The following is a 15086-nucleotide window of genomic DNA, read 5'->3' as shown; positions in this document are numbered from 1 at the left end:
ATTATGTGTTTTAAAACATTAGTGTTTTATCACTGAAATAACACAAATACATTATGTTAATATGTATAACATCAGAATATGATTTTAGATCCCTTCCTACCTTAATTTAATATATTTTTAATAAATCTTGTACAGATTTTAGTATTTTCTCTGCTCCCGACGCAACTGACTCAATTCATCTGCCTCTCGTGAGGTTGAAGTGGAAGGATTAAAGCAGAAAAACTGGACATTTTACAGTGCAGGCCTACATAAGGGCAGAAGACTAGAAAACACTAAGCCCAGAGCACAACACAGGCGCACAGAGAGAGAGAGAGAGAGAGAGAGAGAGAGAGAGAAAGACACCAGCTCAACATGTGGTAAGAACAGTGTGTTGGGTTTAGAATCTGTCGAGTCATTTGTTCCCAGAATGTGAGGGATGTGGTACTTTCACCCATGACGACAATGATGAAAGTGGTAGTGATATCGACTTCCCGCTTGATCTGACACATTTCTTTGTGAATCATCAGCATGTCACTCCTGAATTCATTCAAGTCAATCTGTAGTTCAACTTCTCTGGTGTGACTCATTTATGAAGAGTTCGCACATTTGGTAAATAAATTCAGGAAACTTTAAATTTACTGTAGGTAAGGCAACTTGGTTGAAGAGAAAGCGTCCAAAAACAGCCACAAGTGCTGTGAAAAACTGGGCAAATAGGGACCCAATATTCAGGCCTTCTTTGAAATCGCATAAGGGAGATTTTCGCTGTACTTTTAATTTACAATTAATTCAATGTATTTTAATTAAACTTAATTAATTAAATTGACATAGAAATCGCTATGATTACCAGCTTGCAAGTAAACCCTAACAGAAAAAAAGAGACCAATTTGGCTATTCGATTTCAAACAAAAGTCATATTTGTGTAGGGAGAAAACAAAATGCGAAATATATTACAAAATATCTAGCTTGGGATACTCGTAAAAAAATGAATAAATTTAATTTCATGTAATTAAAAAAAAAAAACGGAATACAATAGGCTGCCTATTTTGTCTTTTACCACTACATGGATAGTTAACTAAGTACAAAACAACAACAGAATAAAAAGGGCGCCCTGCCGATTTGTTCAAGCAGACGTCCAAAAAAATTACAGATAAGGAAAACATCTAACATTCCCGGGAATACAACTACATGTAACGTTTTTTTTTTAATCGCAAAAGAGCATCCAGTCTACGGCCAGTTTAGCGTCAAACACAACTTTATTCAGCTGTTGGTTAGGAGGGGTATTTTCCCTCGGTCCCTAATATGGCAGTCCTTTTAAAGTTCCCGCTGCGAGTGCGGTAGGTGTGATAGGCTGAGTCTAGGGAAGAAAGAAGCGAGTCTCGGTCAGAATAGCTGTGGCACTGGAGAGTTCACGCCATCGCTCACTGGCTCCAGCCAAAACGTGACCACAAAGCTTTTTTACGTTATTTATTTCATGCCCTTTGGTAGTCCTTTCTGAAGAAGATGTGACTTTCACCTAGACACTCAGAATACACGCTCGTTTTTAGCGCCGGGATATGCAACTACCAGGCTGGTTTACCCATGGAAGTTATTGTTGCGATTTGTTTTTAACTATGCTATGCCGAAGTGTTGTTTTTGTTTTGTCTTTTCCCATTCATCATGGACCACTGATTTAGGATTTATTGACAATTCAAAATTTCACAAGGAAGTAACAACTGAAGGGGAGTTCGGCTCTGCGAGCAAGCGAACTACAGACCGGGGATTTAAATCGTTTTTGGCTTGCACCGGAGGAAAAAGAGAAGCAAAGAAGGACATTCATGCGGCGATTCTCCCCGTAGCGAAAACGTTTGGATTGCAGGATGAGCAAGGAAAGACCTAAGAGAAATATTATTCAAAAGAAATATGTAAGTTTTTCCCTTATTTCTATATTTGAACGCGACGCGTTGACCTTTAAGTTTGAGTTCGCTTGCCTGTGCTGAATTTATGAAAAATGCATAAACTTCGATCACGGGTTAGCCGTCTTGTTTTTGTAAAAGCTAGACTTTGATCCTGGGATGAACTGTATTGCGTGTTTGAAAATAATATAACACTGTAAAAAAAAAAAAGGCTTTTCAAGTTTCATACGCATCGATTCTATTAGGTGTTTCTCCCGGTATCTACCGATTCTATGTGTTGGTTTATACCACGCAGATGCGCCGTAACAGAACTTGGTGAAATCCTTACATTGTATTTAATGGTAAAAAATCAAATCCCACTAGAAACATAATTGTTGCCAGAACGGCTTTGTTTGCTTCGGTCTCTTTCAAAGCTGAGGGAACAGCCATATCGCTCGGGGCTTTTATTCCGGGTTCCGTTTCCCTAAACCGACCAGGCACGCTCGATCTGCAGAAATAAAATAAATATGCAGCACTGTGTACATAAATGGGACACTGACCTCAGTCTGTTTGCATCGTCTCCATCGTTTTGGTTTTGTTTTTTTGGGGGGTTTTTTTTTTGGCGTGGTTGCTTGAGAATAGACTTGGGTGTAGCTAACCCGTTTGCCGGGAGGTGCTGTGTGTGGACTGGCCTCTCTTATTTTCTCAGAACAAGGGGGAGCGTTCACGTTGCCGCTATTGCACAGTGACGAAAATGCCCTAACTTTAAACATATCGAAAGTTCAACGATGCACGGACTGTACATCCAATGCTGCGCGTGTCGTGCAGCGTCTGACCTCTGATATTGCAGCAACACGCGGGGCTCCGCAGAGGCAGGATTTCGGCTCACTGACGATCTCCCTCCCTCGGAGGAGACCTGGCGGTTAATCATTAAAACACACGACCGCTCCTCGATGCTCCGTTTGCGGCATGTTGAGGTCCGGTTAAGCACTATGTCGTTTGTGCGCCTCTTTTTGAAAAGGTTGAATTTCTAGACGCATTGCAGAGGTTCGCGCGTACCGGACCGGCCATTTAATCGCACAAGCAGCGCAGGCAATCGTCAAACTTTCTAAAGCACCGATCAGAGGCGTATGGGATGACCGTCTCTTTAAACTTTTGTTTAGGTCACTTTTCTTGTGTGCAGAATTGATCAAGACCAGCATAACAAAGCCTTCGTCGAGCCAGCTGTGTAACCTCGACTCGGTTAACACTGAAAGATCGGGGGGGGTCTTCGCATTACTTGTCCAGGATGTTTCGTCGTTCTTGAGCAGAGTTTTCAGATATTTATTCTTAGATTTTATTCACTATTCATGCTACTGCCGTATGAGACCGTGTCTTTAACCCTTTCTAAATGTTGTCCCGCAGCCTTGGCTTTTAAAGGGTTATCCCGGGGAAGCGGTCACGTGCCTCCATCTTTAACTTTTCTGCGAGTCAGTCCACATTTTCAGCAGTTACTGTGTGACATCGTGTCATCCGTTTTTGTTGGTTTGTTTTGTTGGTTTGTTTTTGCTTTGCAGCTTCGTTTGTCGTTTTTGATTTCCCCTGTTAAGAGCTGGCAGCAGCTTGGTTATAAGTGTGAAGGTAATGATGATATACGAGCGTGAGTTGGCGACACTGCGAGGAGCGACTGCACATCGGTCGACCTTTTACGCTTTACGCTGCACCTAAGCGCTGGAGATGGATGTCCAGCTGCCTTTCGTAAAGTGTCTCTCAAATACGATGGTGACCATCGTATGAGAACTTGGCTTTGCTGTCTATCTCGGAGTTGTCCCCCCCCCCCCCCCCCTTTTTTTTTTTTTTTTTTTTTTTTTTTAATAACCATTGATCTTGCTGGCTTTTTAGTGCTGTTTTAAATACTGATTAGCGGGACCTTTTCCTTTTTTTTTTTTTTTTTTTAATTTTAATTTTTTTACATTTTTTTTGCAAGTGTGTGGTACACATTACCATGTAAAAATGACATCTAACCACAAATGTCAAATGTTTAGTTAAAATCTCTGAAATGGAACATGGAAACAGCTTATTTTAATTTTCTAATATACATGTTAATACATACAACGAGATGACCGTTTAAGTCTTTGTTATGGTAACCTTTATTATGGTAATAGAATGATAAGTCACAATAAGCAGAAAGGCTTTCATCTTTTACTGTTTGAAAATCACAGAGAGAGTTTTTTTGCTTTGTTTTGTTTTGTTTTCCTGTTATTGAGCCATTTTGACCAGTTGTGTGGGTGTAGTTTGTAACGGTGGTGTGTAAGACGTGGCCGGCCTTGTCGTGTCTCAGCGGTGCACACGGAGCCATGATCAAAATCTGGTCAGACTGAAGCAGACGATCAACAAAAACACGGAGGAGGAGGAGGTGTCCCGTGAGGTCCTATCCTTCCCCCACTTCACCACACAAATCCTGCTCCTTCTAATTTAACCTCCCCCTAATTAGCGTAAGACAATTATACACGCTTGGCTTCACTATATCCCGGAGAACAAGAGTGCAAGTTGTATTGTCGTCCCCCCCAATCTCTGATGTGTTGTGAATGTTATTAAAATTCATCTGTAGGGACGATGGCTGATAAACGCTAGTGAGGAAATGGAATTTGGTGACCTGGATTGCTGGACATGTTAAAAGGAGAAGAAAGTTAGTGACCTCCTGTAATGGCCATCATGGACGAGGCTGTCTCTCTGCGCTCGGGCCTAGGTGACCTCTCGCAGGGTTTATTTTTAAGTGATATTTGAGAGACGAGGAGAGTTGCACCGCTTTGGAGCGGACGCTCGAGTAACAAATGCAGGCCTCATGGTGGTCTTGGTCAAGGCAGTGTCCTGTTGAAGTCAACGTGGCACACACAGACGGGCCGTTTTCTCTCTCTCTTTCCCTCCCTCTCTCCGGGCTCAGCCGGTGTCGGACTCCGATTCACGGCCGTGTTGTGGCGGGACAACCCCAGCTGCTGCGGGGGGCCTTTGCAAATGTAAAGGAGCTGTCAGAGTTTGTTTCAACAGGCGCACAACTGATGAGGGCCGAGTTGAAAAATCCACTGCTGTGTGTGTGCAGCACAAAAAGAGGAAACAAAACTGGAGTGCTTGGCCACGCCCCCACCCCCCACCAACCCCTCCTGTGACATCGGCTCTCTCTCCTCTCACCCTGCAGCTTTACAATGTAAATGTGGCCACTTGGGCCATTTGTGAGGAGAAAGCTGTGTGTGTGTGTGCGCGCGCATGCCAGTGCCTGCCCTTAGCTCCATACGCTTCATTTAACCCTCTGTTTTAATGCAAATGGTCTTTTTTAAAGATCTTTTTATTTTATTTTTTGTGCATATAAAAGGGTGTGACCTGGCGAAATTCATGGACCAAACCTCAGGAGTGCAGCTATTGTTCAGGCTGGGGATACACACATTGCTGGATTTGAGCTCATTTCACTCACATTGCTTGGTTGACTCTTTTTCACCAGAAGGTTTTCTTTTAGCAAAAGTGCTTGGTGCATGCAGCCTTTTCCTGCCTTAACCCCCTTTTTTTTAGACTATCGGTGATGTGCAAAGACTTAATTAAATTGTTTTTCGCTCGTGATGAGGTGATGATGGCTTGTGTAAATCTAATCTTGGAGTCTAATCTTAGAGTGCTCTTTAGATAATTCAATAAAGAAGGAGTAAAATGCAAGGTAAAATTATTACATTAGCTTGGCTGCCAAAGTGCATGTAAAACAGAACTTGAGGTGTGTGTGTGAGTGTGAGATTGAATGTTGGCTACGCTGACTTGCAGTGCTAGAAGGCAGTGTATTCTGGCAGCCCAGGTTCTTAGGGAAATTTAGATATTTATTTTTTCCTTTCTTGTTGTTGTTGTGGTGTTTTTTTTCTTCCCTTTCTTGTCTGGCTCTTTTGAGCTACTTCCAGAAGCCTTGTGCCAGCAGACAGTGTTCCACTCTAGCATGTCACCTGACGTTCTGTGGCTGTCTCTGTGCAGAGCCTGCTGCCGGCTGCCGGCTCTCCCCACAGATGCTCTGGGGCTGCTCTGTCTTGAGTCTGATAGCCGCCGTGCCACTGCTCTGTGGCTTACACAACACGGCCTTCGGTATCTCAGCTCTCACCGTCTCACATGACCTGCCATGCCTGGGAGCAGAGTTCTTCAGTCAGCGTGAGACTGTGCCACAGAGCACATACACACACACACACACTTAGCTGCATATAAGGACATGTTCACATAATGTGAGATGTTTCCTCTGTTGGCATAAAACCAGGTGTGTGCTGATTTTGATGCGTGCTCTGGCTAGAGTGCTGTTCTCGGGAGGAATTCCCCCCCCCCCCCTTCCTCCCCATGTTAGAAGCTAAATACATTTAAATTGTAAAGTGAATAACTTCAATTCAACAATTTAACTGAGATTCTGGGGTGTTAAACACTGCTCAAGTGAACAATAAAACACAATGCCCAATGGCTGTAGAAACGTTTCTCCCCCTAACCACCCTAACCCTCACTTTTAAACCCCTTCCTTCCTTCCTTCCTTCCTTCCTTCCTTCCCTCCTTCCCTCCCTCCCTCACTGGTAACACAATCTTGTCCCACATACAGTCAGTCTTCTCAGCAACACTGTCCCCTTAGAGACCTCTGATTGTGCCACGGTATTTAGTTTTGTCGCTGTGCAGCTGCAGTACAGCCTGTGATCGCAGACCTCCGGGTCACGTGGCGTCCCGGCAAGTACGTGCAGCCGTGTCTAGGTGCCGTGGCTTGCGGCGAGCTTTGCGCTCGATCGGGTGGACCCCTCCTGTGTCTTACTGTCGGGGGCGCACTGGTGAACTGCTGGCTAGCGCTTTGTCGACCGTGACCGCACATGGTGATATCAGTCAGAGCCAAGTGTTTACAGTAATGAGGATGTAGTTTGCACAGTAGTCTTTTCAGGTTTAAAATTGCACGTGCATTTGCAAGTGTGTGGGCGTGTGTGTACAAGCAAGCTCGTGTGCGAGCGCGCGATGGGGAGATGCTAGAGCTGCAGGGGATGTGAGCATGCTCTGTGTTTGGGCGGGGGGTCTGGACATGCTCACTGGGTGTGCAGCAGAGGCCGGGGGGCAGAGTGGGCCCCTCACAGACGCTGACAGGGAAGGAATTTTGTCCAAGCTTTGAGACAGCGGTTAGGGCCGCACTGTTCGGCACAGCAGCAGCGTATTGTTGGTCTGACAGGTGGGCTGAGCGTGTGACCTCGTGTTAGCAGAGCAGCCATGGCCACTGCTCTCGGCACGGGAATATTTACATTGTGTGCGGAGTAGAGAGAGTAGGAATGCGAGAGTCTCTGTATACAGTATTAATCATCTGTTTGGCTGCCGACTCCTTAGTTACATGTGCTTGGCGCTCGTTCTGCCTGCCCGCTCATCTCACTTTTTTTTTTTTCCCCCCCGGTTTTTTTTCCCTTCTTGTTTTGTTTTTCTGGGCCAAAAGAAACACTGGAAACTTTTCTTCTTTCCCTTCGCGCACCCGGACATTCAAGCGCGTTGACCTTCCTCCGCGCTAGCTTCGCTACCACGTTCTCACTTAGGATTCCCCACATTTAAGAAGCTCGCGTTTCCGCGCTGCTGACCTTTGCGGAATCAGAAGACGCGCATTCGTTCATCGGAGGAGTGCAACACACAAAAACACACACTCGCCAGTTTATCAAATCACCCACTACGTACGCGCGCGCACCAAGGTAACTGGCTCCAATTAACGTCAATTGACGACTGTGTTAAGAATTTTAATTGGCTATTCACGTGCTCGCCTCAGATTTATGACATCATAAATGCATGTCTAATGAATATAGATGCGGCCTTCAATGGTCCGTATAATTGAGCATGGGGGTAAGTATTGTATCTCGCTCAACTAAATTCGGCTAATTTTTCTTGAGCTTTTATCAGGCATCTTGACTACTCCCACGTGCCTGCACTCATACTAATCAGTAGTTTTAGAATTAAATTATTTTATTTCCTTAAAGACCTTTTTGAATAGGTGAGATCTCATGACGGGACTCGAGGCGGAATAAATATATAATGGTTATACGCTTAAAAAAATAATTTGCTGTTAATTGAATTTGATTATATCTTATTTTCGCATAAATTATTGCTAAGGTCTGTGCTTGTTGCGATAACGCAACACGCAACGAGTTGCACAAGAAGAAGCGACTGGCAGACCGTAGGCTTTCCACGTTAAAGCGTTTAGTAACGATGAGTTTGACACAAACGCGACCTTTTCCAGTAAAGGGCTGCTGATGTACACACACACACACAGGCTTTATTTGTTTTTCAGATGTTAGTCAGCCCTTTTTGCTCCAGCGCTTCTACTTTTCTAAAATGAATTGTCATAAATTCTGCTGAGCATTTGGCCCAAGCATCATTGTTATTCACAGATTGTGTGTGTGTGTGTGTGTGGGTGTGTGTGGGTGGTTGGAAAGGAAGAGGCCTTAAAATGGCGTCTCACTCGCATGCAAGTGGCCTGTGAAGGAGACGCACGCACGCACGCACGCACGCAGTGTGTCGGTATCTGTGCCCACACGCTGGAAAGATAAAGGTCGCTGTTTTTTTCTTTACACCAGGAGAGACATTTTCCCAGAGTCTCTTGAGGTGAAGTGTGAAGAATGTAGTGTTCGGTCCCACCGCCGCCTCTCCTCCTGCCGCATACATTTGTTTGTGTGTGTCAGGTGAGAAAGCGAGAAATCCTTCCTTATCTTTATTCTTTGCGTGATTTTTTTTATTTATTTATTTTTTGTTATTTTTTCTTTTAAAAAAATACATTAAGTAAACCTACACTCGGTGCAGCTCACAACATGTGCATGTGTGTGCTTGTGTATGATGTCTCATGTTTGTCCCTTGTCTGGCCCCCTCTCGTCAGAGGTTGGCAATGAGACAGGACCCAACACCTGGCCCTGTGTAAGAGGTCAGCAATCGCTCCTCTGGACACTCTGGGGCCTGTAGTTTCTGTGCCTGTAGTTCTCGTTCAGTTTAACTTTGCAGACTCTGCTACTGCACATCCTTTTTGCTTTGTGTGGGAGTGTGCATGTGTGGCATGTTGGAGAATGCACTTTGTGTGTGCGCGTGTGTATGGGGACAGCACGCTAGTGACACGGCCTCACTGTAGTGAGCCAGCCTGCGAACTCCTGTCTGTTCTGCTGCACGTTTGGCCCACGCTGGCAAAGTTGCTGGCGATCACTATCTGTCTGTTTACCACCCTGCCAGGGAGTGTGTTGATTTAACCCCGTCCAGCCCACTGCCACCCAGTTTCCATCCACTCAGCAGCAGCACTACCCCACTATTGTCGTCCCCTGTTGGTGGCTAACTCATGTTTTCTGGCCGCATGCAGTTTAAGGACGTGTCCCGCCCCCCTGGGTGCGGCAGCATGCTCCAGAGCATTGCAAAGACCAAGTTTTTATTCACATCTTGAAATCCACAATAGCAAGAGTGCTCTCATGACACCATACATGTGGGACAGCCAATCTGAGCAGCTGTTTCACAGTACCAGATTCCTCTTGCCACACTCCGGGCCTGTCTGATGGTGCTGTCGCCATGCCCTCTGGTGCTGGCCATCTCCAGCTGGTTTTATGGGGTCTGAGTGTATTGCTCCAGCCTCCCTCAGCTCGATTTGCAAGTCCCCCAGTGACCTGTGTGACGGACGGCGCCTGTTAATCATGCTGGCCAAGCGGGGATATGCATATACTCAGACTCGCCCACAAACACAAACCAGAGTTCATCCACAGTTTGCCAGTGTTCTCTCTCTCACACGCACGCGCGTAAACACACGCACCCTCGCTCACAGAACCTCAGCTCCGTCATGTTTGTGTTATGCTGGGAGATGCTGGAACCCCTGGTGTGCTCTGTGACCCAGGCCTGATTTTGCTGTGATTTCTCTCCACGCCGTCATGGTTATTTCAGCTGTGTTGACCATTTATTTAGCATTTTTCTTCAGCCGACATCACTGACGGCCCCGTAATTAAAGTTTCACCTAATATGATGTTTTTATTGGAGCATGTTCTCCACCATTTCAGGGCAACTTTCAGGGCCCCACGTCCCCGGCACCATGTTATCTTTTTGATGGCTTCAGCGGGGCATTTTTTTTTTTTTTTTTTAAGGAAACTCAGAATTCATTGCGATTTATATTTAATTGTTTTTTTTGTTTTTTCCCTTCCCTGCTAGTCTCAGGAGATCAAAAGTGCATATGGCTGTGAAGTAAGTCTTTTGGGGTCGCCCTGAGGTGGGTGTGCAGGCTTATGACTGCCTCTTTCTCTCTGGCCCTCTGACCTCCACAGAAGACTGGAGTCTGGAGCTGTCCAGGGTGCGCGTATGTGTGCAGCCAGGCACTGGGCTCGCAGGATGGGTGCGAGTGTTTGCCTGCAGGGCAGTGTTTGGAGGACCACTGTGGCGCTTGGACGTGGTCCTGTGCATAGTAGCTCTAGAGGAGAATGACGGGGCACTAAAGAGGAATTTTGTGTCTTATCTGAATCCTGACCTCTCTCACGTGCTCTCTCTCTCTCTACCTCCCTGTTCATCTTATGCATCTCCCCATGCATTTCCTTTCTTTCTGTTCTTTAAGCTTGTGTGTGTGTGTGTGTGTGTTTGCACGAGAACCCTTTTTTAAAAAGAGTGTGTTTTGTAAGAGCAGATGTACGGGTTTAACGGTCAGTTCAGCCATGCATGGCTGTGTAGGCACACCCTGTAAAACGAGAGGCCTCAACCTCGGTTAGGAAAGGTGCTGTCTACTGAGAACGCTCTACCTGTCTTCCCTGTTGGAAACCACCTTCCTTACCCATATGCACAATCAACAGCAATCTATCGGTGATTTCCGTCAGCACGTGTGGGAGCGTGCACGTTTTTGTTCTCCTCTTTTCCATTGCAGATTTTGTCCATCAGTTGAGCACCTCCGTATGCCTCCTTGCTGGCTGGCAGAAATCTTGATTTGATTCGATTATTTCAACAAATTAAATTGGGTAAGGCATATAAGGGGCGTCAGAATGTCCAATGTTCCAGAGCAGTGATGCGGGTATAATAATTAGAGCAGTGAAATCTGAGAGCTTTTTGTTCCTGCTTCCACCCCAGGGGTGGGTGTGTGTGTGTGTGTGTGTACCAGTATGAATGACCCTCTCCAGGTGCTGAGAACAGTGTGAAGAGCCACTTCAAGTTCCGAAGGAAAAAACATATGAGCGTGTGTGTACTACTCTGAAGAGTAACTTCAGGAATGACTGCATGTTATACCTGCTACACAAAGAACGAAAATGTAGTATAAAAGATGAGAAGTTTTATGCATCAGGATAAAAGGGAGAGAAGTGGGACTTGCATACCCCTCTAAAAGGTGTACAGCCCCACACAGCCGTATGTGCGGGAGCAGAATTTAAGATGGCTTCTGTTGTTAACACCTCTCTCGGCAGAAGGGGCCTCTCTTTGTTACCTCATGTAGTGAGGGGAGGAGGGAAGCCTGGAGCAGAACAGTGATCACACACTCTCTCTCTCTCTCTCTCTCTCTCTCTCTCTGTCTCTCTCACACACACACACACACACCTCTCCTCTCTCTCTCTCTCTCTCTCTCTCGCTCTGTCTCACACGTACACACATGCACGCAAACACTCTCTCTCTGTCTCTCACACACTCACACGTACACACACACTCTCTCTCTCTCTCTCTCTCTCTCTCTCACACGTACACACAGGAAATGTCCAACACTGAGCATCACAATGCTGACAGTTTAGTTGCTTTTCTTTTTTTTTTTCACACCTTCACCCTTTTAAACACATTTTCCTCTCTTACACAGAATTTGATGAGCAAAAACTAGGTCAGAACAGAGATCTCATTCAGCTATGGTTGTGTGTGTGCTGAGCAGGTACAGAGGGACGTGTACGGTGGAGAACACCGCTGCCTCTGAGGGAAGATGAGCAGTGTAGTGCTGCTGTTGGGGAGCGCTAGAGAGGACTCTGGGCAGAGCCACGATGCCGGCTGGCCAGAGCCTCTGATTGGTGTTCCTTGGCTGAGAGCAGCCCTGACAGTTGTGCTGGAGCTCCCTCAGGCTTTGTCTTGCCTTTAACTGAACTGGAGCTTGTGATTGGCATGGCAACAGAGCTCGCCCTCGGCCTCGAACCCCACACGGGGCTCTCACCTCTCTGAGGTGACGCCTGTGGGTTGGGATCCACAATGAAGGCCTTAACGACGAGAAGGGATCTGTCCAGCTCAATGTTAGCTGGAGCTACATGCCTGGAAGCCCAGCTCTCGCAATGCTTTCTTGCCTTCCTAGCATGTCAGGCCTAAAAGGCTGTTTTAGTGTTGTCTTGACTGGCCCCAGTGTGCCAACTCAAGGGGGTGTGTGTGTGTGTGTGTGTGTGTGTGTGTGTGTGTGTGTGTGTGTGTGGGGTTGTTTTCCCCTTCACTGGGCAAGTCTTTCTGTTTAGCTCCACACCATCTGCCTGTATTAAAGATTCTTTACACAGCCATGAATATTGTTTATTCACTTTATTTGGCTCCTGTCTGCAAATCCCAAAAAAAGTGTTTGGAGTTCCAGAACTTCATGCTTCAGAATGTCATGAGCTAATTCATAAGATTACCCGGTTTAATTCAGTGCTCCCAGTGCATCACTGGGGGAGATGAGTGTGTGATGGGTTCGTTGGTTTAGTGTTCCTAAATGAGTGCTGAGCCACAAACCCCCCAAAATATTCTGATGCCTCCATCACCATAGAGTGCTGTGCTTCCTCACACCACATTGACAATTTCATGTTTTTCTCCTCTCGTGCTCCGTCTGTCCCTCTCATCCTTGGGCTTCTTTCTTTCTTTCTTTCTTTCTTTCTTTCTTTCTTAGGCCCTTGTGCTACTGGCCTACTCTGTTCTCCAGTTGCTAGCGTGCTCATGCTGCTCTGAAAATTCCGCCCCGGCTGCGTAACGGAGCCGGAGAGCCTGCGCAGGGCCCAGTTCTCAGTACTGCTGCCTGGGTTTCCCCCTCCCCTGTGCCGTTTTCCTTTCGTCTCTCTCTGTGACCTCTCTGTTTACTGTCACTACTTCCTCTCAGAGGGGTGACTCACCCTTCCCCCAATCTCTCTCTCTCTCTCTCTCTCTCTCTCTCTCTCTCTCTCTCTCAAGCTCCAGGGTGACCTGGGAAGCCCCGGAATTAGCCAGCTGTTCTTGCGGATGTAGGAGAAGGAGGTCAGGCACAGGTGGAGGGCCCTCCCCACTCTCACTCTGCTGTGGCCCCTGCTCTGACACAGGGGACTCTGCCAGCGCATCAGTACAATCCCCCCTGGATACCTGCCACGCACTGGGCTAGGCAGAGAGCTCCTCTAATTCTGTAGTCATTCCTTTTGAAGATTTCAACCACATTTTGCACGTGTGTGTGTGCGCGCGTGAAGTGGGGAGTTACGTGAAGGCAGTCCCCGATATTTCATTCACACCAGGGAAATGGGGGTTTCCCCTCCATGCACCCAATCACGGCTCAGGCCTTTAACAGGAAGCCGAAGAGACTGATCTGAGAGCAGTTTCACTTTGACCGCCTGGGGAGAGAAAGGCAGCAGTAGGGTGACCAGCCGTGGGGCAAGAGCCTCGGGGAAGACTGTTCCACCATTCCAGGCCATACCATGCCCCAGCTTGCTGTCGATCTAGGTCGCACCGCACCATACGGCACCGGGCTCTGCGTACGTGCTCATAGGCCTTGTGCACTCTAGTTTGATGCAGTGGAAATTGGGGGGTGTCTCGTTTCCTCTCTACCACTGCTTCAGTGCTCTGAGTGTGCATCTCTGGCAGCGTCTGCGATAGACCAAGGTAACAGAGCGTGGGTGGGATCTGTGTGTGTGAGCATGCATACATGCGGGCATGTGACGTGCCTGGCATGGCATGGAACCTTTTTTTTTTGTTGTTTTTTTGTTTTTGGCAATGTTTTGCGGAGAGCGTGTGAGCGAGTTACACGTGTTTTGGTAGAAGCTGGTGATCAAAGGCTCCCCACACACAACAGAGCCATGGAATCTAATCAACACGCCTTCCTGCTTGTTCTTCTTAGAGATCGTCACCAAGGGGAATATCCTATACGCACGTCCATTTTCCAGCCAAAGTGGAAGTGCCTTAAATCGCTTAAAAGGAGCGTTTGAAAATAGATTTTGATTTTGGGTTAGACCAGTGCCCTCAACTGTAAATGCATATTATAAACGAACAATTAATGAATTTAATACAGAGACTTCAGAATACAGAATTTTGTATCAGTACTAATATAGCAGAACTTGGAGGTAAAAATAACAGTTTTTTTCCTCCTCCCAGTAATTGTGTGACATCACCGCTAGGCTGGGCTGGTGTTATCAGCTCCCTTCCTGTCCAGGGACTCTGCAGGATGTGGATTGGCTGCCACCAGCACTCTCTTTTCTGCACCCTTCCCACATGAATCTCCACCCCCACCCCACCCCGTCCGGACGATGCTCCTCTCTCCTCCTCTCCGCCTCCTTGCTGTCCTTATAGATCAGGAGGGGCTGCGTCACGTGTGGGTGACGAGCTCGGACAGCGTGAACACTGTAGCCGCTGTTCCCAGCAGAGGCGTGTACGGTTCCTGCTGCCAGATCGGGCGGACATCTGGTAGGGAAGGCTTTGCCATCGTATCTCATGTCCTCCACAGCCCCATGCCACTCAATAGGCGTGTGTGTGTGTGTGTGTGTGTGTGTGTGTGTGGGAGCCTGGCTGGCTCACGGCTTGTGAGCTGCTGCTCGAGTTTTGCCTCACAAAGGTGATGACAGAGATGTCCTGGGTGGAGGGGAGAATATTTTTGAATGTAGAGTATCAGAACAGCCAGCCTGCAACTGTAAATACCCCCTGAGAGGTGTGTTTGGAGGCAGGGCATATGACCAGCACTCTTTGACATCCTCAGGCTGTTTCCTCAGGTCCTGACACTGCTGGAGAGAGGTGGAGACCAACGGAGGATCGCTAAGCAATGGCTGTTGGGCCAGGCTTCTGCTGGGCTTTGACAGCAGCAGTTAACCTGTCCCTGGCCTCTCTGACCCCTTGCCTCTGAAACTGCTTGACAGGACGACACACTCCTCCACCTGTTATGGATGCTCTATCGCTCTCTCTTGCTCTCGGTACTGTCAGTAGAAGGCAGGCTCTGATGATTGTACAGAACCATTTTGGCTGGGTCAGGGACTACATCATTAAGAGCTTCAGTACATGTTGATGCACACTAAATGCTGCAGTTTAAAAATAAGACGCACTGCTCCATGCAGCTGAGCCGTCACAGTGCAGCACAGGGCGTCCCAA

At 47.1% G+C, this 15086-nt stretch overlaps 1 protein-coding gene across 4 annotated transcripts in view; it reads left to right on the top strand.

Annotated features, from left to right (window-relative positions):
• Positions 1 to 1351: 1351 nt before the first annotated feature.
• The window catches only part of jarid2b (jumonji and AT-rich interaction domain containing 2b), an 88944-nt gene continuing 75209 nt past the window's right edge, over positions 1352 to 15086 (top strand). For 3 of the 4 annotated variants that reach the window (XR_014118953.1, XM_081703848.1, XM_081703841.1), the window contains exon 1: positions 1352 to 1880. Coding sequence is in view for 3 of the 4 variants with exons in the window: in XM_081703848.1 (XP_081559974.1) it covers positions 1836 to 1880 (45 nt within the window). In the remaining variant the exon portion in view is untranslated. The remainder of the gene's footprint in view (positions 1881 to 15086) is intronic. The other variant, XM_035528955.2, reaches the window with a different exon arrangement.

This window comes from Electrophorus electricus, chromosome 2 (assembly GCF_041902795.1).
Source record: "Electrophorus electricus isolate QZ-2024a chromosome 2, ASM4190279v1, whole genome shotgun sequence".
NCBI classification, from domain to species: domain Eukaryota; kingdom Metazoa; phylum Chordata; class Actinopteri; order Gymnotiformes; family Gymnotidae; genus Electrophorus; species Electrophorus electricus.
The sequence above is the reverse complement of the archived record's forward strand: the minus strand, read 5'-3'. Positions and strand labels throughout refer to the sequence as shown.